Here is a 23063-nt window from a genome sequence, read left to right on the forward strand (position 1 = left end):
TAAACTGGTGGAAGGTAAGTCTGAAGCTGTTGGTGGTCCTCTTCCCCTCCACATAAGGAGATCCTCCTAAGAAAAAAACCCAACAGAGGCAGAGAACTGAGAAATGGAGAGACGATGCCAGGGGATCGTCTGAGCCCTGGCCCGGGCTCTGAGCTGTTAGCTCTGCTCCTACTGCTGCCTGAGCCAGTGCATTTCCTAGAGTAAGCCAGATGGAGCTGGTTATTGTGACTTGAAACCTAAAAATCCTCATATAAACTAAAGCAGTCTTGAAGAGCCGTAACAGTGAATCAAAACCAACAACAGGGATAGAATTTCTCTACAAAAATAAACCACGCAGGTGAAGACTAAAAAAAACTTAGAAGTTTTGGTAAGCCACAAGTCTAACATAGATCACTAAGATACTGCCAAAGAGACGTAGCACAAATGACAGTGGGAATTAAGAATTGTGCTGATGTGTGTAGGAGATGGGTGTGTGTGTGTGAGAGATGGGGAGGTGTGTGTGTGAGAGATGGGGCGGTGTGTGTGAGAGATGGGGAGGTGTGTGTGTAAGAATCCAGTCAATGGTGGCTATTAGATTATAGCTTCATGACCAAAACCACAGCTGAGCATCAAGACCATAACTCAAAGGACAGATGATGGTTGTGACAAAGCTGCCATACCCCACCTGCCCTGGAGGTGGCAAGGACTCCTGAGCAGAGGCTGTCACCCTGCCCAGGCGGCCGGGTGCTCGGTCTCTCCCAGTCCTAGAAGTTTCTCTGATTTGAAGTTGGAAGTGCACAGCCACGGAGTCACATTAATACATCCAGGAACAGAATGCAGAGGAATACTGTGTGTGTGCTCGTGAGTGTGCCTGCACGGGGGGCACTGTCAGCTGTCCATGTGATCAGGTAGTGTCCTGGGGCCGGAGCAGGTCCACAAGGGGCCAGGACTGCCTGCCCTGGGACCTCAGCTGGGCAGGTGGCCCTCCAGAGTGAGGTGGCAGGGTGAGGGGGCTGGAAGGTCTGTCCACAGATGGCACTGACCATGCCTTTCTGGCTGGGGCCCCAAGGAAAGCTAAGCAAGCAAGATGGGGGTGACCAGAAACAGCAGAAGGCCACCGAGACACCTGGGGGCAGGTGGCAGGAGGCCCAGTCATCCAGGCTCTAGTGGGAAGAGGCCAACTGCTGGGAGCCCATGGCCATTCCCAGGGCCTCCAGTCTCTGACACAGAGGGGCCTGACACCGAGTCCCCCCAGATCCGTGGAAGAGGCGGTTTGAACCCTTTCTGTCTCAAGACAAGCTTAGTCCTGGACATGGAGACAGCAGACCCTGCAGGTGAGGGCTGAGCGAGGGGGAGAGGGCGGGAAGTGATGACACCAACATTTCTAATTAGACCATCAAAAATTCCATCAGTGTTCTCTTTTTCTGTTCTTGTCCTGAGGCAAGGCTTGCTTCTCTCTCTGGTTCCCTCTCCTCTGCAAGGTGAGGGACAATCTGATGGCTGTGTGTGTAAAGCATCTCTCATGACGCCTGGCCCATACCAGTCCCTAGTCAGAGGGAGCCCTTTTAATTATTATATTGAAAATATTGAGATTATGCTCCAAGACTTGAGCATCATGGGGAAACATCCCCCTCAATTCCTCCTCCTACATTGGACAAGACAGTTTTCATAAATGCCCAGGAAAAGAAAGAGGCCACTTCACTGAGGGCAACTGATCTCACTATGGGCCAGACAGACAAGCCTGGAGATAGTGGCCTGGGGGCCAGCAAGCACTGGCCAGCAGGACATGGTTTCCGCCCAGCAGAGTGTGACCTGGTTTTCTGACCCAGGCCATCTGAGCTGGGCGTCCGGCCTGGGCCGCCATCCCCAGCCACCTAGGTCCTACCTTGACCTCCTCCTCCAAGGTGAGCTGCCGCTCCAGGCTGCACTCCACCATCTCCGTGGTCACGGGGAGCTTCTCGGGCAGCTTCGTGCAGCGCCGGATCAACACAGGGTTGCAGCCGTTCAGGAACTGGTAGCCGAACATGAGGTCTTCCTGCCAGTGATTCATAACTCGCTCTACAGGGGAGAGAATCACAGTCCAGCCTGAGCTCTGAGTGGAGGCAGGCCAGGCTGCGGCCCTCCTGACCGTGGCCAAGGGCCAGAGTCCCTGCTGGGCCCCCTCTTCCAGGCATCAGCTGGCATCACAGCTGATCACAGGTTCCACCCACTGGGCCCAACTACTTGACAACTGTGTCCGCCCATGGCACCACCCGCCATCCCTGAGCTGGCCTTTAGTGGCTCAGAAAGTTCCTGGGAAACCCCCCCACTTTTTTTTTTTTTGAGGAAGCCTGGCCCCGAGCTAACATCCGTGCCCGTCTTCCTCTACTTTATATGTGGGATGCCTGCCACAGCATGGCGTGCCAAGCAGTGCCACGTCCGCACCCGGGATCCGAACCGGCAAACCCTGGGCCGCCGAGAAGCGGAATGTGCGCACTTAACCGTTGTGCCACCAGGCCAGCCCCTGGGAAACCCCTTTTTCAAGTACAAAACCAAAAATAGACAATTGGGGTTGCATCAAACTAAAACGCTTCTACACAGCGAAGGAAACACTCAACAGTGTGAAAAGGCATCTATGGAATGGGAGCAAACATTTGCAAACCATATATCTGATAAGGGCTTAATCTCCAAAGTATGTAAGGAGCGCCTACAACTCAATAGCAAAAAAGCTAATAACCCAATTAAAAAATGGGCAAAGGACTTGAACAGACATTTCTCCATCCAAAGAAGACATACAAATGGCCAACAGGTGTATGAAAAAATGCTCAACATCACTAATCACCAGGGAGATACAAATCAAAACCATAATGAGATATTGCCTCACACCTGTCAGGATGGCTATTGTTAAAAACAGAAAAAAGACAATAAGTTTTGGCTAGGATGAGGAGAAATTGGAACCCTTGTCCCCTGCTGGTGAGGATGCAAAATGCGCAGCTGCTATGGAAGATGGTATGGAGGTTCCCCCAAAATTAAAAATAGAACTACCATATGATCCGGCAACCCCACTTCTGGTATGTGTTCAGGAGAACTGAAATCTAGAAGGGACATCTACACCCCATGTTCACTGCAGCACAATCCTTACAGCCAACGTGTAGAAACAGCCTAAATGCCCATCTACAATGGACTGGATAAAGGAAATGTGGTGCATACACACAGTGGAATCCTATTCAGCCTTAAAAAAGAAGGACATTCTGCAACACGTGACAGCGTAGATGCACCTGGAGGACATTACGCCAAGCGAAATCGGCCAGACACAGAAAGACAAATACCACACAATTCCACTTATATCAGTTATCTAGAAGAGTCAAACTCATAGGATCAAAGGGTGGAATGGTAGGTGTTAGGGGCTAGGGGCGGGGGAGATGGGAAGTTACTAATCCATGAGCATAAAGTTTCAGTTAAGCAAGATGAAAAAGTTCTAGAGATCTGCTGTAAAACATTATACCTATAGGGGGAGAGAAAAAAAAAGAACTCAGGTCCTTCTGTCCAGGATGGAGGGAAGAGGAGGAGAGTGGAGGGCATCCTGGGGAGGCATCTGCAAGGGCAGTTTTTGCCCAGGGGCCTATTTCAATACCTAGTCTTCACCCCGCCTTCCCGGCTCCTTGTCTTTCCGCTGCTGTTTTGTCCTTCCTGTGCCATCCCTGGCAATCACAAGGCTCTCGCTCCACCAAACACATCCTAGTCCAAAAGAACCCAGTGTGGCTTTTATGCAAACACCTAAAAAACAATCTAGGTTCTGCCTTTACTCTGTTCAGAAACATAAGTGATTGACATATATAAACACAAAGTTCTGGTATTTTTGAGACCTTTGATAATGAAATGAGGTTGAGGGTGCTCACCTTGAATGTCCCAGGAGGAGAAACTCTGGGCATGAGGGTGACCCCCCGTGAAACAAACTGCCTGGAGTACAGGGGATGCTGGCGGGGGTGATGGGGAGACCTGGACAGCTCAGCCTGGAGGGCCGGCCAATGTGCTGGAGCGGGTGGGGCAGCCCTTTCCAATTCCAGGATGGCATGCCCAGCTCCCCAGCACCACGAGAGCCCCCAAAGGCACACTCACCAGAAATAGTGTTGCTGATCTTGACGAAGATTTTCTCAAAGTCGGCGAAGTCATTCCAGGAAGACTGGAACATGTGCATGAAGCGGTTGATGAACAGGTTTTCCATCCTGCAGACCAGGAGACAGCATCACCCCTCAGACGTGCTCTGGCCTCGACTCCCTCTGCAAAGCCCTCACACCGTGGTCTCACGGAGCCCCTAGACACCCCAGGCAGCAGGGACTTGAACCCAGGGCAGCTCCAAGAAGGCAGCCAATTGGCCTTGTGGAACCAGGACCCACGCCTGATGCTCTTCCCACTGCACCTCCCCTGGGAGGAAGACTAGCTGCCTTCCCTCCAGAACAGTCTAGGGCACCTCTAATCCCATTCACGCCTGCTTTTGTCCATGCATGCATTCAGCCACTCGTCAAACTTTTGCTGCCCCACTTGCTGGGCCCGGTCCTGTGCAAGCTCCCAGGGACAGAGTGCCGCATCCCCTCGGCAGCTGCTCTATGGTGTCTCCTGGATTTGGGGGGATGAGTGGTTCCATTCCTCATTTACTTTCTGCCTAACCCTGGCTCTGTGCCTGGTGCTGGGGACACAGTTTCCCAATGCTCATCACACAGGACAGCCAAGGAACCAGGGACAAGAGCTCGCTGAACTCACAATGCGGGCCGCAGGCAGTGAGGAGTGAGGTCTGAGGGGGCCTGGGCAATCCCAGGGGCTTCCTGGAGGAGGCAGGCATAGGATGGGTCTGGGAAAGGTGGAGAAGAAGGGGAGAGGCTTCCCAGGCTTCTCTACATAACCCATGCAAGGCGTAGGGCAGAGGTTTGGGAATTCTGGCCAGTGTTCATTGTGACAGTAGGCCTCAGTTTCTCTCTCTGGCACACACATGGCTGACAGTCCCCTCCCTGCCGTCAGCACTTGCTGCCCTCTCCTCCAGAGGTCACGCCTCCCCACCACTCTGTCTCCTGTAGGCCTGACTCAGGGCCTTTGCATGTGCGGTTCCCTTGGCCTGGCATGCCCTGCGCCCCTCCTTCTTCTCCTCCTGAGCATCCAGGGTGAGAGGATCTGGCAGGCCCGCCCAGCGTCCCCCACTCCCCCTTCCACGTGCAGGAAGCCACGGCTTCCCTGGACCAGGCTGGCCCTGGATGTGGTCTCTGCAGCAGAAGGCAGATGGAGGACAGACTCGACTGTGTGAAGACCCGCCTCTGCCTTAAGCACCAGGCGGGCGGCTGCATTGCTCAGTGCTGAGCCCAGGATCCAGCTGCCATCACTGTCTGAGAAGGTAGCACAGGTGCCTGGGGCAGGGCTGTGCTCCTCCAGAGGGCTCCCCTTCCTGCCCTCCTCCACCATGGGTGCCAGCAGAGCCCCTCCCCAGGGAGCAGCCCTGAGCTTCCCTGCACTGGCTCCAGGGGCAGCGGGCTGGCTTTGGCTGAGCACTGCCACAGGAAGGTTTGGGAGTCCCGAGCCTCCTCACGCCCTCCCCAACCAGCGGAATCAGGACTGAGGTTTGGGTGTTTTGTCCAGACTGGAACCTGGCTGATGGGGACAGAGGGCTCTGTCATCCCAGGGAGCCACCTGTGAGCATGCATGAGGGCAGCAAGTCCAAGTGAATGAAGGTGGGAACTGGGCAGACAAGCAGGAGACACTGGGGTCCCTCCTGCTCTGCCAGGCACAGAAAAGACACCGAGGCAGAACGTGACACGGGCTTGCAGACTCCCCTTCGGATTCCTCCCTAGTTTAGCAAACACCTCTCTCATTTGTACTGCCTGCCCTGGGACCCCTAGGAACCCACGCTGCCTGGGAGAGGGTCCTGCAGTCACAAGGCCAGTGACCTCTGTGAGCCTCAATTTCTCCTCTGTGAGGTGGACAAACCAGCTGCCTGCAGGTTACTGAGAGGCTGTAATGCCTGGAAGGTTCTGGAACACAGCCTGGGCAGTGGTGGCCACACACAGGTGGCAGTCAGCACCTCGGAGCTGGAGAATAACGCTGGTGTCATGCCCTAGTCCGGGCTGGTATCTCCCTCACTTTTATCCCAGCCCCTCATGGGGAAGGAGGAGATTTACACACATGGTTGTTTCACACACATGCTTGTAGTGAACTTGCCACTGCTAGGCAGGCTGCCGGGGCCCAGGGACGCCCCAGCTCAGCTTCTTCCAGCCTTGTCCACTCCTTCCTCCCCCAGCGTCCGTGGCCCTCCTCCCCCACGGCCCTTGGTAGCTGAGCATCCTGGGAAGACACCCTTATTAAGCCAGAGGAGTAAACCTTACCGTAACCTCTAGTGTCAGTCTGGGTGTGGCAAGGACTTATTTCTGGAACAGGAGAGGCCTTCCCAGGCCTGTACAATCCTCACAGCCCTGAGGATGGCCCAGCACCAGGGGGTGCCCAGGAAAGAGGTCCTGGCCCCGGGGATCTCACGGGAACTGGGAGTGAGTCACAGCCCCACATGGGTCAGTCTCTCCAGCTCCGTCTCTTTAACCTCCAAACAGAAGCTTGGCACAGAAAACAGGGTGGATGTGGCAGGACTCAGAGGAAGCCACAGATCCAGGAAGAAGCGGTGTTAGTAGGAAAATATTTGCATGTCATCTCGAGGCAAAATATTTCTACATATAGTCATGAGCTGCATAACGACGTTTTAGTCAATGACAGACCACATATACGACGGTGGTCCCAAAAGATTAGTACAGAGAGCCTAGGCATGTGGCAGGTGGTACCATCTAGGTTTGTGTAAGTGCACTCCATGATGTTAGCACAACGATGAAATCCTACATCACTATACTTAAAGACAATCAGAATATGATATTAGGGACTTCAAAGATCTGTTGTTGCACAAAGAGCAACTTGCAGCCCAGAGAGGCACCTGGCTTGTACAGGGTCACAAAGTCAGGTAACAACACAGCCAGGTAAAGACAGAGCCAGGTAAAGACACAGCTGAGCAGGGAGCCACACGAGCTGCTGGCTAGGGGTGGGCACCAGCTGCTGGCCCTGTGTTGGGAGAGGCCGCAGAACTAGTGTCCTCTGCTTCCCCCACCACTTTCCTCCTTCTAGCAGCTTCTCCATTTTCTGTTTCATAGCTTTCCTGTTTGGAGCGAGGACAAAGCTTACTGAGAAGGGCTGGCCTTGTTCCAGGCAGAGCAGATGGCTTGGAGAAAACGAGTCATCAGAGATACCCAGAAGTGGCGCGGAAACCCAGTTGCCCAGAGTCGGAGGTTCAAGGGGGATGGCTTCTCAGTGACCTCAGCCTGAGCGTCAGTGTTCCACAGGAGGACTGGTTGGGCCACGGGCACGGTGGCACTGCTCGGATGTGAGCCGCAGGGACGCAGGCCAGGCCCTGGGTCTGCAGGCTCTGTCTGTCTATCAGGGACCAGCAGTGCAGAGCCCGCTGCCAGGCACGGGGTGGGTGCTGCTTCCCCATAAGACCACTAGGGGGCTGGACCACTAGGGTCTCGGGCCCCACTGTGTGCTGGGGTCAGGACACAGGAATCTTGGATGGGGCTGGGAGTCCACCTGCAGGCCCACGCCAAGGTGACAGGGCCGCTGAGGTGCTGGTCAGCACAGAGCATTGTGGGCCTGCCCTAAAATCCCAGCCCGATCACTTCCCAGCCACGTGGGCTTGGGCAAGTCCTTAACCTTGCTGTGCCTCAGTTTCCTCATCTGTGAAATGGGCATAATTGTTCCTGCCTCACAGGGCTGACATGATGTATAGAAAGCATTATTATATAAAAAGAGTTCAACGAATCTTAGCAACTAGCACCATGACACCCACCATGACCACCACTTACTGTTAATATTCAGGGCTGCAGCCTTAGACCGTGGCATTCTGGGGGCCCAGTGGGCAAGTTCATGATTACAGACTGCAGCACAGCAGTCTGCCCTCTCCTTTCCCCCGAGCTCTTCTAAGTCATTCATCCCCTTTCTTCCTTCACACCCCCTTCACAGAAGACTCTTCACCTACTGACGCCTCTTTACTTCCTCTCCTCTCTAACCCCCGAAAGTGCTCGCACCCAGGGCACCGTTGACTTCTGAGTGGCTGCATCTCAAGGGCCCTGGTCAGCCCTAAACTCCCTGATATCTCTGACGCATCTGACAACCAACCCCTTTCTCCTTGACACTAAAATGCCAAGGTCCTTGGATCTCGTCTCTGCTTCAAACCCCCATGGTCCTGCCCCCACCCCCAGGTAAAGGCCGGGACTCCTGCCCAGTTCCCTGCATTGGCAGCCTCAGTCCTACTCCCTACTCAGATCCCCAGTCTGGTCCTCCTGGATCACTGGAGTTCTCATTGCCCAGAATGCCATCACCTCCGCTCCTTTAATCAACGTGATGAACTCCTACGCATCCTTCAAGACCCAGATTGAGCTTCTTTTCTCTTAGAAAGCTTTTTTCTGATGTTGTCTCCCCAGACTTAATTCCTCCCCTGCCTCAAGTTTCCCCAGAACTCCTTTCCTAAAGAATATCTACCACATGCTATTGTGATGAGTGATCCACAGCTCAGTCCCCACTGGACTGTGAGTTTCTTGGAGCTGGGACCGAGGGGCCAGTTTGATCCATCTCGGGCCCCCACCCCCCAGGCAGATGTGGAAGTGGGGCACAGGAAGACAGAAGGCAAGCCTGCTGGTCCCTGGAACAGTCCTGGGGCCAGGCATACAGCAGGCACTCCATAAATGCCAGCTGAGCTAAACTGAAGCGCAGAGGAGGACACGGGAAGAGAGGAAAACAAGAAGGGGGAAGGTAAATGCACCTTTAGCCCTGGTTCTGCCACCTGTGCCAGAGGGACACCTGCTCTGGGAGGGGCCTCCTGCCCCAAAGGTAAGCCAGGCTGAGTGTGGAGAGCACGGGACAGCAACAGGAAGCAGATTTCCTTATGTCAGGGGTCAGGGTTTCTCAATCCCTCACGATCGATCGATAGTGTGGGGCACTGGTTCTCAGTGTGGCTCCAGACCAGCAGGTCCAGCGCACCCTGGGATCTTGTTAGAGATGCAGATTCCCAGGCCCCACCTCGGGCTGCCTGAACCAGAAACTCTGGGGGTGGGTCCAGAAATCCAGATTTCCACAAGCCCTCGGGAGATTCTGATGCAAGCTCTAGTCTGAGAACCACTGCTAAAGAGGCTGCAGTGTTTTCCAAGCTGATTTGACTGTAGAACAAACCCTTCTTTAGGGAAACACTACTTTATGCTTTGTGTTAGCTATGTCTTATTTTATGACCTTTTTTAACGACAAAAAAAACTATTTTAGCAAATATAATTAAAATTTTCCAGCTTTGTCTAACTTTTAGGTGAGATTTTTTTCCCTTATATTTTCCTAACAAATTTATTTTCCGGTGAGACACATCTCTGATTTGATAACAAAATTCAATACACAGGACTGATACACAGGCATCAGTTAGAAGTAGGAGGAGATGACTTTTAAAATTTCCAAGGAGACTGGGACTTTGGGTAGCATCTGTGAAGTTAAGGGGGAGAATCCTATGTCCCATGAGTGCTCTGGTGACGTGGAGCCAACTTGTTTCTGAGCTGGGGTGGCACTACGAGGGTGTAGGGTCTCGCGGCTTCAGTTTCCAAGCTACAAGAACGAGCTCCCTCTCTTGACTTCCCTCCTCTCCATCGCTTCCCTTCATCTTACCCTCTCTGGCTCCCTCCCAGACTCTGAGCTCCCACCCCAGCCTTCCCCTTGCTTCCTCTCTCCCTTCTCCCACTAGAACACTGCCCCAGCCACTGCCATCCCAGCTTTCTCTGGGCTCCTGCTTTTCATCTCAGGGGCCAACTCCTTTCAAGGAGCTTTCAGATACATAATTTTGTTTGATCTCAAACATGCATCGGTGGCCTGTCTGTGAGGTTAGGAGCGGAGGTGGGGGGAGTTATTGCCATCAGACCACACTCCTCTCCCTACCCCCCAACAAAGCCTCTATCTTGCCCTTGACCCCCCTTTCCCCATCCCTTGTAGGGCTCCCAGCTTCACTTGGCTTCAATGCTCGCTGAAGCTTCTCTGTTTAGCCCTGAGCCTGCACGGCCCGCTGCCCGCTGGCCTCGCCACCCCAAGCTGCACAGGGCTCTCATACTCAACATGCCCCCAAACTGGACTCATCTTCCACTCTAAACCTCTTCTTCCCCACTTTCCTCTTTAATGACCACCCCACTTTCCCTACAAGCCAGACGCACAACATCAGGGTCCTCCCCTCAGCCTCTCCTTACTGTGACCTGAATTCCAACCAGATCCCAAGTCTGTCCATACAACAACCTGAGTCTTCCCTACTCTCCCGTTGTCTCTGTCTTTATTCAGCCTCTGTCCCACCCTTGAGCTCTCTCGTCTGACCCTCAAAGGCTGCCAGGTGGAGCTTCTGCAATGCGGCTCTGATTTCTCTCCCGTCTCCCCATTTCTCACTGAACACTGCAAATCCAGACCCACAGTGGTTGACCGTGGGTCAAGGCAGCATTTCTTGTATTGCCTTGCCAGGAAGATATCTGTGGTGTGGGTGAGGTGCCTCTGTGGCCCCAGGGAGAAGGATGCCCCTTCAAGAAGCTGCCCCCACCCGATCTCATCTGATGGGAAATGAGCAGTGGGTGAGGGTCTGAGCACCCTGGTCCTTGTGCGAGGCTGGTCCCCTCTCCCGGAACTCAGTCACATTTCTGCACTGTTCTACTCTACTGGGAAGGAAGCTCCTTTCTCAATTTCCTTTAAAGAGGACATCCCCTTATCAGCCCTGCCAACCTCCTGCAATCAAGCTCCAGGCTGCCAACGGGGAGTGGGGAGTAGATACATCAGCTGCTCCTCCTTTGATCCACCAGGAAATTTCATGACTCACTTGTTTCTGTGACAGACCCAGCCATGTCCGACCTTTGCACATGACGCGCTCTCTGCCAGAGCATCCTTGTCTCACTTCTCTAGGCCCCCACCTGTGTCTGCCTGGCCAGCAGCAAGGCCAGGCCAGATACCCTTCTGCTGTGAAGGCTTCCTGGACCCCATAATGAGATAACACCAGGCAGAGTGGGAGTCCCTCTGTGAGTCCTTGAGCACAGGGGCCGATCTGAGGGAGCTTGGGCTCAGCAGGTGTGTGATGATAGAGGAGTGGGTCCTGGCTGGCCTGACCCCATTACCAAGAATGGATGAAGACTAAGGCTGTCTTTAGGGAGAAATTTCTCTGCGCAGGGTTGACATATGTGGCCTGTTATAGTCTCACAACAACCCTGAGTAGGAGCTCTGGCCTCATTTTTCAGGTGAAGATGCTGAGGAGCAGGGAAGTTAGATGGCTTCCCTAGGGTCACCTCCCACTGGCCCCGAGCCCTCCCCCATGCACTCCTGCATCTCTCAGGGTGGGGTCCCTCTGAGCTGGCTCGTGAGGTCCAGTCCCCTTGACTCAGGCTACACCTTCTAAATGCAGGGGTTGTGTCTCTCATCGCCTTCTTAGGGCCTCATGGTCTGTAGCTCACTGTGCCAATAGAGGTGGCGCTCAGCTGGCCGCTCCAGCTGGGCTGTTCCAGGAGGGGCTGAGACCCACCTCAGGATTTCTTTGCTCTGTTCCTGCCAAATAGTCCGTAGCTCAAGGGACCAAGTGACATGAAAGATGTGGACAAAGATAGGCTATGGTGTCACTGGAGAGAGAGTGGCCTGTGTGACCAGCGTTAGGGAGCAGAGGAAGGAGACCTCACTCAGGCCCACGGGCTTCTAGGAGCTTCTGGGAGAAGGAGCACCTTCTGGGAGAAGGAGCACCTCACCCGAGTCTTGAAAAGTGATGAGTTGGACTTATCCAGGCAAAGGAGGGAAGAAGGGCTTCTGAGGCAGAGGACACAGCGCGTGCAAAGACAAGGGGGCACGAAGATGCTGTGCAAACTGGTTCCGCATGCACATGGCTGGAGTGTCCTGTGTGTCGGGGCAAGAGAGGAGGCTAGGGAGGTGGGCAGACACCTGGGCCCTCACCTGCGGCTGGGGCAATCACTGAAGGATTCCGGATAGGGGAGTAAAAGAATTATATTTGCCTTGGTAGCAGAAGCCTCCAAAAAACTATACATGCACTTGAGAATGACCTTCCAACTGCTGTGTGGGAGGGAGTCTGGGAAAGCAGGTAGGAGGATGTTCCTGAAGGTCCCAGGGAGAGAGGCTGGAGCTGGGAGAGGAGGACATGCACCCTGAGACCCTAGGAGATGGATGTGATCCCACAAGCAACTGGGTGGAGGATGAGCCCAAGGGAGGCATCTAGGCCGGTGGTTTCAACCCTGACTGCACATTGGAACCTCCCAGGGAGCTTGAAAAATATACACATGCCTGGAATACAGATGCTGGATTAACAGTCAGGGTGCAGCGGGGCGGGGTAGACAGAGGCGGCATGGACTCTGTAATATGAAACACACAGCCAGGATTGAGAACACTGATCTTGGCTGCTGTTACCCAAGATAAGGATACATGAAAAGGAAAAGGTAATCATGTGTGTGTGTCTGTGTATGTATGTATGTGTGTGTGTGAGAGAGCGTATGTGTGAAGAGAGAGCCAGTGAGGTAGAAACAAAGGCCCCTGGGAAGCCAGCTGGGTAACATTCAATTCATTTTGACAGACTTTAGTGAGCTCTTATTCTGTGGCAGCTGCTGTGCTAGGCTCCTGAGATTCAATTTGACAACGAACTTGAGGAATACTGAGCAGACATAAGAAAGGCATAGCTTGCCCTTCACTCAGCTATCTATCCATCCATCCATCCATCCACTTAACATCGATCAGCTCACCATCCACTCACCCTCCATCTATCCACCTCCATCCATCCATCCATCCATCCCTCCACCATCACTAAGCAGAGGTGGCACCACCCCCCAAAGCAGTATCATCTCCTCTGACCTCACTGCCTCTCCATCCTTATCATTTTCTCTCTGAACTGCCCGTCTCACAAGCCTTCTGTCCTGTTTGTCCCATTCTGGTCTAGGCTCTGCCCTACTAAAGCCACATGCCTGACTCAACACTGCCCATCCCTGGGTGGGAAGTGAGAAATTTAATTGCCATGATGTTTCCAGGGAGCCACATGTTGGATACTGCTGCATTACTAATCCAGACGTTCAGTTTCAATTTTTCTCTCCAGTTGATCCTGATTGTAGCAAGGGGAAACAAATCCCCTGCTTTGGACCCAAATAGACATGGATTCAAATCCTGGTTTTGCCAATTGCTTGACCTGGATTCAGCAGAGCCTCAGTTTACTCACCGGGGAACAGTACCTGCTTCCCAGCGTTGCTGTGAAGGTTAAGGAGATGACGGTATGTAAAAGCACCCACACCTAGTGAGCTGGCACTTGGCAGAGGTTTGATGAGTGTCAGGCAGTTTCTACTTCCTCCCCCTTACTTAGACGCAGCCTCGGGGAGACAAATGCATATGGTCATTCTGATGCAAGAGGATTCCCTGTGGAGGCTGATGGTGAGGCTGTGTGTGTGTGTGTGTGTGTGTGTGTGTGTGTGTGTATGTGTGTGTGTACAGTTCTTCCAAAATGTTCAAAGGAGGAAGGCCTTGGCTCAGGCCTGGGTGTGTGGCATCCTGCATTTTCCTTCCAGAAGTCCAACCAAACGAGGTGCGCTTCTCGAGGGAAGCACCTATACAACCAACCAAATGTTGTCACAGAAACTGACTGGGTTGGCGGTTCTCCACCCCATCCATATGCCTCCTGGATGTGCCTACCTGGAGCCAGGGGCCCACCCTGGGAGACTCTCATCCTGGCTGTGGGGTCGCCTGGTCCTGGGAGGTGCCGAAGCTCCTCAGGGCATTCTAAGGCTCCATCAGTTTTCAGAATCATGGATTCAGGGTTTTCCAGATTTGCATGATTGTGAGAATTCCCTAAAGTGTCAAGGTGCAGATTCAAAGGCCCCTCCAGGAGCCCTAGGGTGGGGTTGGGGCTCCATATTTTTAACAAGCACCCAAGGAGTCTCAGGGTTCAGCAAGCTTTAAAACCCTGCAGCAATTCAACCGTAAGGAGGGAGCACAGAACTCGGATCTCTGCCATCTATGTGCAGGGGCCTTGGCCAAGGTATCTGACTTCCTTATTCCTCAGGTTCCTCAACTGCAAAATGGGGATAATGACTGTGCCTGCCTCATGGGTCGTTGTGATGGATGAATGGGGATGGGGATGCCTGCCAGGGATCAGCACAGGCATGCTGGCCATTATTACTGCAGAGGCCTGCTATCTAGGTGACAGCCTGGACACTGTCGACCCTTGAATTGGCCAGAGAGGGGACAAAATGTGGGTGGGGATGGGGCATTCCAAATAAAAACCTCTACTTCAGGCCGGAAACACAGCTTTGTTTGGTGTCTGGAGTTCTCTACAGGTTGTAACTTTGCATACAGGTTATCCTGTGATTGTGCGCTGAAGATCCGCTCTATGGCCAAGAAATGACCAAATGCATTTGAGAAGAGCTGCTCCCCCAGCCCAAGGCCCCCACCAGGAAAGGAATGAGGGTCCCACCTCCGGCCCCGGCCATTGGAGGGGCTGCCCAGAGTCCTTAAGTTCTTATCAACTTACGCTTTGGAGTAGTTCAGAACAAAGTCCACTCCTTTCTCACTGTCAAACTGGATATCTCGGGGTAAATCCTTGTGGCATTTGGCATCGATACTCAAGGGGAAGCCAGGGTTCCACTCCGTCCAACTGAGCAGGAAAAAGAAAACTGGGTTAAATGCCTGGCCTTTGGGTCAGCCCCTCAGGCTGAAGGCTGCCCGTGTGGTCTGAGGATGTGCCCACCACCAGTCAACACTTTACAGCTGAGCATGCATCCAGTGAGGTTCTGGGATCCCTCCCAAGGTCCAGTGGCAGCCAACTTCGCTGTGTCCCAAGCATCACAGTGGGAGGCCTGAGGACCCTTATACCAGAGACTGGGCTTACAGCAGAGGGGTGGCAAATGGTAGGTGTGCACCAGTGCGTAAAAAGAAGTTAAAAGGGAAGATCTCATTTATTTGAGGCTGCACTCAACAGCAATGTCTCCCCACAGAGCTGCCTTGCCAGTCACTGGATGTAGAAGTGGTTGCAGCTGCCCCCCGACACCTGTCCTGGATGGCCCATGTCCCACCAGCTCAGCCAACACGCCCCCATATTGTGTGTGGTGGTAGGGGGAAAGGGAACAGGGGTCATGCCTTCCTAGTAGGGTGCACAAGGCAGCAGAGACGTTGGGTGAGGACCTCCAGGCACAGACCACTGCCAACAGTAGGTTTAGAGATTGTTATAATCAAATAGCTCCCCCAAAAGTCAGGCCATGTACTCTATCTGGCCAAAATCTTTAGATCCTGGTGTCCTGGAAACTTATCCTGCAGCACTGGGCATTTCTGTTTTTAGTTTTTTAAAAAAATTTTACTTCTATTTTTTTTACTGTAAAAACAAAAGAAAACACTGTTAGTTTCTTCAGGGCTGGGAGAAAGATCTTGTAGTTGCTTAAAAACCAAAATTTACATTTTAGGATTTCAGCTTTTCCCTTTCTACTCCCAATTCTCCTTCCCTTTGAATCTGTTTTTATAAGAGGAAAGTAAAAGGTTGAGATTTTAGGTCATTAACAAGTCTTGAGTCTCTTTAATATCATCTTGTGCTTTTACTGTCACAAAATCCCGTTTTTTGTGGTGTCTGGTTGGCCCAGTAAGCCTCTCGTTAGGATCATAAGAGGTGAACAGGGGCTGGACCTGATTGCTCTTGGAGGAAACGCATTTTGAAAAGGGTTTTTTGATGTATAGCACCTTGCATTTCTCACTGTTAGTTAACTCACAACATTCTACTTTCCTAGACTTTAAGGAAAATTTCTATTTTTATTGTTTGTATTAACACCAATGCTGGTACATTAACAGAGATAAAAATGTGGACAGGCATAAAATGTCAACTAGTTTATGGATTTTTTTCCCTTTGTTTTAGAAAATAATTCAAGGTATCTCCAACACATGTCTAAAATTGAGGCAGTCATCTGGTAGCCCCACTGGTATTAACTGTCAATTAGTCATAACAATTTAAACATTGCTAACCATTTTCTCCTTGGCACTGGGAAGTCCAAGGGCTCTAATGAATTTGAAGAGCCCAGCTGAGCTAGATTTTTTCAGTGTGTAAATATTGAGCCCAATGAGGACAAATGTGCCAGCAAACGCATTCACATCATCTGATGTGTAGGGTTTACGTGGAGAGTCATGGGGCATGTCTCCTCGGCACAGAAAGGATCTCCCAGGCCTTGGCAGCACATGCACAGAAATGCCCCACCTTGGGCTATCAGGAGATGATGGCCTCTCAGTGCACAGAGACAGGACAGTTCACCAGCTAACTTGCTCCTGGCCCCTGAAACCAAACAGCTCTGTCCCTTCCACTGCAGGTCACTGTTGCCTGAGATATGAAAAGCAGGGGCCAAAGGTCTTCATACCCACAGATAAATAGGCAAAGAGAAAACCACACTCTGTTGAGGAAGTCCAAGTTGAACAACCAGGCAGAAGGAAGGAAGAAGCAGAAAAGACATTTAATTTCTTAAGAAAAATGGAGAGAAGTCTTAAGAAGATGCAATTATAATGTAAAAAGAGTTTCTGCAACCACAAAACATGATTCCTGAATTGAAAATTCAATAGAGAAATGGAAAAAGAGAATAGTCACTGTGAGATCTGATTGGTCCCCTGGAAGACACAATTTATTCATTTGATAACTAATCATTGAGTTCCTGTTACGTGCCAGGCACTGCTCTGTGCAAAACGGAAGGAAATGTGACACAAATACAGAGCAAAACCTCAAAGATATGGAAGCCATGAATTAAAACATGGGAGACAAGAAGGCCAGGTACATAAGATTTAATATGCAGAGAATACAAGTTCCAAAAGGAGAGAGAGGAATATACGAAGTAAAAATCAGAGAAATAAGAGAAAAACTTCCTTAAGCTGAAAAGACCTCAATTTTCTGAGTAAATCTTAGGCAGAAAAAGAAAAAGGCATACCTAGAAATATATGGATTAAATTTTTTTTTCTGCTTTTTATCCCCAAATCCCCCCGGTATACAGTTGTGTATACATATATATTTTTAGGTGTAGGTCCTTCTAGCTGTGGCATGTGGGACGCCGCCTCAACATGGCTGGATGAGTGGTGCCATGTCCACACCCAGGATCCAGACCGGTGAAACCCTGGGCCACCAAAGTGGAGCACGTGAACTTAACCACTCAGCCACTGGGCTGGCCCCAGTCCTGATTACATTTTAAAATGCCGAAGAGAGAGGAGAACGTGAAAGAGAGAGAGAGAGAGAGATGAGGGGAAAGGGGGAGGGAGGAGGGTAGGGAGGAGGCAGCAGAGGGAGGAGAGACATGCTTCCTAAACTTACAAGATTCCGGGAAGAGAAAAATAATCAAACTTTCATTAGGGTTTTCTCATTTGCGATACTAAAAATGAAGAGACAGTGTAAAGTGTTTATAGACTTTTCTTTTTAGATCATCATCTAAGCCTCTTAGATCAAATCAAGAAATCGACGAGGGCAGGAGAAGCTTTTTGAGGGGTGTGGACGAGCATGGACTCAGATTGTATTACCCACGTACCCTTTTGGAGGAAATTAATTGAACACGTTCAGTCAAACAAAAATGAAATTAGAACGAACCAAGAATTTCATAAATACTGTAAACAGTGTTCATCAGAAAACAATAGCAAGTATAATTTTAAAGTAACAAAAATATCAAAAGCATTTTCTCAAAAATCAAGGCCCAGAGAGGACTGATTCAATGATGCAATTTGTGAGTCATTGCTACTGTTACTTGTTTTGGCAATAAGGAAAAATATCAGTGACGTAAATAATGCAAAATAGACAAAATTATCATCTAGATAACATAATCTAATAACTAGGTAACTAAAAAGACTTAAAAATGATTAGATCTGATAAAAGAGTTTAGGAAGTTATCACAACAAATACTAAAAATGAGTAATTTATCTTTATTGCAGCAATATTTATTTACAACTGCAAAAACATCCCATCCAGAATGTAAAAGCTATACTTTTCCTTGGTATAAAGTAACCAGAAAGGTGACAGACCTGCATGAAGAAAACTAGAAATTCTACTGAAGGACATTACACAAATCTGGATGGAGGAAAGACACACTGTGTTTCTGGATGGAAAGACTGAGTGTCATTAAAATGCCAATCCATAACACATTTATATGTAATTTCAGAGCAATTCTTATCATGAAAAACTTAAAAAAGAATGGTGAGATAACAAAACAGCTATTAACATTTATTAGAAAGTTCTGATAGTCAAAGATGGCACTGGGCCATAGAGTAGAAAAACAGACCAACACACGAAGTCTAGAAACAGACCCAAGAAGATATATGAATATAGTAAAAAACTAGTTAATACCTACTGAATGCTTTCTATGTGCCAAATACTAGTTGGTGTGTTTCATGCTTTCACCTATTTAATTCTGTCAAAACCCCTATGAGGTAGTAGTGTTATTTCCCCCATTTTACAGATGACGGAATTGAGGCACAGAGAGATTAACTGACTTGCACAGGACACAGAGTAAGGGGCAGTGAGTGGCAGCGGAGCCCAGGCATAGGACCACCGCCCTGCGCCAGGGCTGGCTGCCACAGGTGTCGTCCCAAGGCAGAGGGAAGGACTGCCTTGTGTAGTGAACAATAGACGGGGGCTTTGACCCCTACTTCACATCCTGTATAAAAATACATGGCAGATGAATTAAAGGCAAAAAGGCAAAATGAAAATCATAAAAGTAGTAGACAAAAATATAAGAGTATTTATGTAACATTAGCATGGGGAGTGCCTTTTTAAGCAAAGCACGAAACCCAAAAGTTATAAAGGAAAAACAATACACACAGTTAAGAAAATAAAGAACTAAAATCTGTGACAAAAGCAATAGAAGCCATGACATATGCTATACGTATCACAAAGGGACACTATCCTAACATGTAAAGCGCTCCTTTAGATTAATAATTTAAAAACCACAGAAAAATAAAGCACATAAATAGGCAATTCAAAGAAGAGGCTATGCAGAGAGGGTGAACTCTGGAAACCGAGCTGACAGAGACTAACGCACCAGTACAACGAAATGTTTGCACGAGGCTGCTTCTTGCAGCATTGCCTCTAATACCAAAACCAACCAAACATACGAGTGGGAAGCAGGCTGAAGGTCCACCGATAGGACAACGGTTGAATAAATTATGGTATATTCACATAGAGGAAGAGATACGCGGCGACTTAAGACTGAGGAGAATCAGGAGATACTATTTCACACACCCTAGATCAACAAGAGTGAAATGCCTCAGGCGCGAAGTATGTCGACGACGTGGGGAAACAGCAACTCTCAGAAACGGCTCCTTGGGGCAAGAATTGGCAGAACCCTTTTGGAAAATAATCGACAATATCTAGAAAACTTGAAATGTGGTCTGCAACCCTGCAGTCTACGTCTAGGAATGTTCTCTAGAGTAACTCTTCTGTGAGAGCAACAGGAGACCCATGAGGAAGCCCACGGCAGCCGGCACGGCTTGTAACAGCCAGAAATGAAAGACAGCACCCACGGGCATCAGGAGGAGAGTGGTCGAGCACGAAGGTTTATTCACAGAAGCTAAGATAATGGACCACACCTATCTGCGTCAACTGGTTGCTCTTCAACACAGAATGATGAGTGAGAAAAAGCAAGTCACAGAATGATTAGATTAAATGATGTAGATTAAAACCCACAACACCATACATTGCTCTGTGTATGTGACACAGGCCACGCAGTCACAGTGGAAGGACATGGGTGGTGGGTTACAACCTGTGTTGACTTCTCCATCTCGCTGCCTGGCTGACTGAGTGACGAAGGCCAGCTGGACTTGCTGGCTTTCTGACACACTGGAGACTATTCTTAGTTGTTATTTTATTTCTAAACCTTAATCTGGAAGCCCGAGAGTTCATGTAAAAGAGGAACTCCAAGATTATGCAGACAGTGCAAAGTTCAGCGTTTCCTGAGCGGAAGCAGAGGAGGGGGTTTGAAAAGGACAGATAACGTGGAAGGAGGAAGAAAAAATGACCGTTAGATCTAAGAAAGAGGCAAGTTATCTCGCCATTAAAGCCCCCTGCCCCTCTCCCTAGACCCTGCCAAAAGCTACACCCCTGAGAAATAAACGCAGCACTGAATCCACTTCTCCTGGTAAAGGGGCGTTCCCCACAGCGTGCTCCATAGGGTACTCGTTCTGCAGCACGCTAAGAGTCATATGTCAAATTCTCTTGGGAAACACTGGGTTAAAAACAAAACTAACTATGGTCCATTACCAGAGAACTTCTCAGAATCCTCAATGCTTATAGGCATCGTGAACCTCCAGGACGGGGATGTGATAAACAGTTTCCCAAATTTGTTTTACCATGGGACCCTTCTCTGGGGGAAAGTTTGGGGATTAATGCCCCAGGGCACACTTTGGAAAATACTGGGCTAAGACAATGTCAGTAAGACTAATGAAACTGACCAGCCATTAACATCTTAGTATGAATTAGTGTGGAACTGATAAAACTTGCTGTCCACTCAACTAACAGAACACAAACAGTTTCATATCACCACAGTCTAGGATTCCTTCCTTCCACCAGGCCAGAAGCACGTGAAGTGCTCATTGTACAGGCTTTGCCACAGGTGGTTGAAGTGGGGAGGAAAGCTGAGAGAGGAGCATAGAAACAACTACCTTTCAGGGTGGGAATGGGAGGTGCAGAGCTCTCAGACAATGCCTTGTGCACTGTTCCAAGTACAAACATTTCCAAACCCATCATACGGTGCCTGAGTGAGAGGCTTACATACCAATATTCTAAAACACATCACCAATTCATAAATCCCTAACATCACCCACAGTGTAATCAGATTACCCCCCAACCTGGACCTCGTATAAAGACACAAAAGTTTTATTTTAAAATGTTTATTATGAAGTAGAACATACAAATCTATGCATGTACATAAACACACACTCACACATGCACAAAAATGCACAAAACATCTGTGTAAGTGACACCCAGATGAAGAATCAGAACATTGCCAGGACCCTCAGCCCCGCTTCCTGCTCAACCTTCCTCAATCACCATCTTTGCTTTTATGATGATCATTTCTGTGTTCTTGTCTATTTTCCACTGCTACATAAGTTTCCCTAAACAAGATAATTGCAAACTTTTAGGGATTGGCCAGACAAACTTGTGTCTGGCTTCTGTTCGCAACACTGTATTTGTGAGGTTCATCCATGCTGCTCTGTGCGCCAGCAGTTCACTGATTTTCCTCGCAGGGTAGAACGATCACAATTTTTTAACCTGCTCTACTGTCGATGGATATTGTGCAGCTTCTATATTTTGGCTCTCATAAATTCTGCTGTTGTGAACATCTGTGTCCACGTATCCAGATACTTATGCACATGGATTTGGATCCAGGAATAAATTGTCTGGGTCATAGATTCTAATGTAGCTTCAATTTTCTAGATATCGAAAAATTGTTTTCTACAGAGGTTGTATCAATTTATACTCCTGCCAGTAGTGCATGAGCCTTCCTACCCCTCCACAGGTTCTTTAACACTTTGGGTGTATGTGGTGTGTGTGCGTGTGTAATAATAGTGGGAGTTCATTGTGATCTCACTTTTGGTTTCCCTGATTACACACGAAGCTGAGCATCTTTTTTTGTTCTCAAATCTCTTGCCTATTTTTCTACTAAATTGACAAGCTTCTTCTTAGAGATGTGTAGGGGCCCTTGGTATATTGTGAATAATAATTCTTGTCCATCACTCTGTGAATTGTCTTTTCACTCTCTTTGTGGTATGTCTCAGTGAGCAGAAGTTCCTCATTTCAAGGTAGGTGAACTGACCGTTTTCCTCTTATGGTTAGCGCATTTTGAATTGTGTTTGAAAAATCTTTTCCCCTTGAGGCTATGAAGAAAAATCTCTTAAAAGCTTAGGTCTAAAAGTTTTATAGTTTTGCCTGTAACATCTAAGTTTAATCAACCTAAAACTGAATTTTCTGAATGACAAGAAGTAGAATCCAATTTCTTCTTCTTCTCCTCCTCCTCTCTCTCCCCCTTCTGTACAGATGCCCCACCGCCCCAGAACTGCTCATCATCGGTGCCCTCCGTAATATATCAAGTAGCCATGTGTGTATGGCTGTGTTTCTCATTTATTCATTCTGTTTCATGGAAATGTAAGTTTTTCATGGAAAGGAGGACAGAGGTAAAGATAGTTTTGAGGCTCAGGCAATCACGCATTTCAGTGGGGATTTATCAACCACTGGACATCAGCGAGTTGCTGAGAGTGGGGGAAAAGAGGAGCTGAGAGATGAGAGATGCCTTGACAAATTAGAAAAGCTAACAAAAAGATACTGCCAGCTATGGCAAGTATTGGTGAAGTGGGGACCCATACACAGTTCGTGAAAACTGGTTAAAGATTTTTGAAGGGAAATTTGTCAATATATACTTATACTATTATACAATAACTTACCCTACTTGATTTAGTAATTTCATTTCTGGGCACCTATCCTAAGGAAATACTTAATAACGCACAAAAAGTTTCTCACAAAGATTTTCACATTGTTTATAAGAATAAAAAACTAGAAACTTCCTAAACGCCTAATCAGGCTGGTGTATAAGTAAATTATGGTGCATCTGTACAATGGAATATTATATAAAAGCTAGAATAATGTGATAGGATTTTTGTGATGAGATTTTTAAAATACAAGGAAATGATCCTGCTATACTTCTAAGGGGAAAAGAAAGGGAGGATGTCAAATTGTGTACACAGCTCAGTCTCAAATAAATAAAAGTGAAAATGGATGAATTACAGGTATTTTTCTGCTTCTACATTATTCCTCTTCTTTTGCTTTATTAGATTAAAAAAACCCTGATATACTACATATGCCCTGTAAGAAGTTAAACTATGGAGGAAGACGTGGAAAAGTGTAACAACCATCTCTCGCCAAACCCCGCCCCACCCCCGCCCAGCCCAGGAAACAGTGCTGAATGTTTAGCATGATTCCTTCCACCCCTTTCCCTTGGAAGGACTCAAACTTAAATTTCTCCAGGGGCCAAAGCAGGGAATGGAAGAAGCCTTCATACAGACAG

General features: G+C 49.1%; 1 protein-coding gene across 1 annotated transcript in view; it reads right to left on the reverse strand.

The window, feature by feature from the left end:
• The window catches only part of ALOX5 (arachidonate 5-lipoxygenase), a 56702-nt gene that overhangs the window by 15632 nt on the left and 18007 nt on the right, over window positions 1–23063 (reverse strand). Inside the window, 3 exon segments of the mRNA XM_046650157.1 lie at window positions 1865–2037; window positions 4078–4184; window positions 14537–14659. Coding sequence (XP_046506113.1) covers window positions 1865–2037; window positions 4078–4184; window positions 14537–14659 — 403 coding nt within the window.

The sequence above is a fragment of the Equus quagga genome, chromosome 2, assembly GCF_021613505.1.
Source record: "Equus quagga isolate Etosha38 chromosome 2, UCLA_HA_Equagga_1.0, whole genome shotgun sequence".
In the NCBI taxonomy this organism is placed as follows: domain Eukaryota; kingdom Metazoa; phylum Chordata; class Mammalia; order Perissodactyla; family Equidae; genus Equus; species Equus quagga.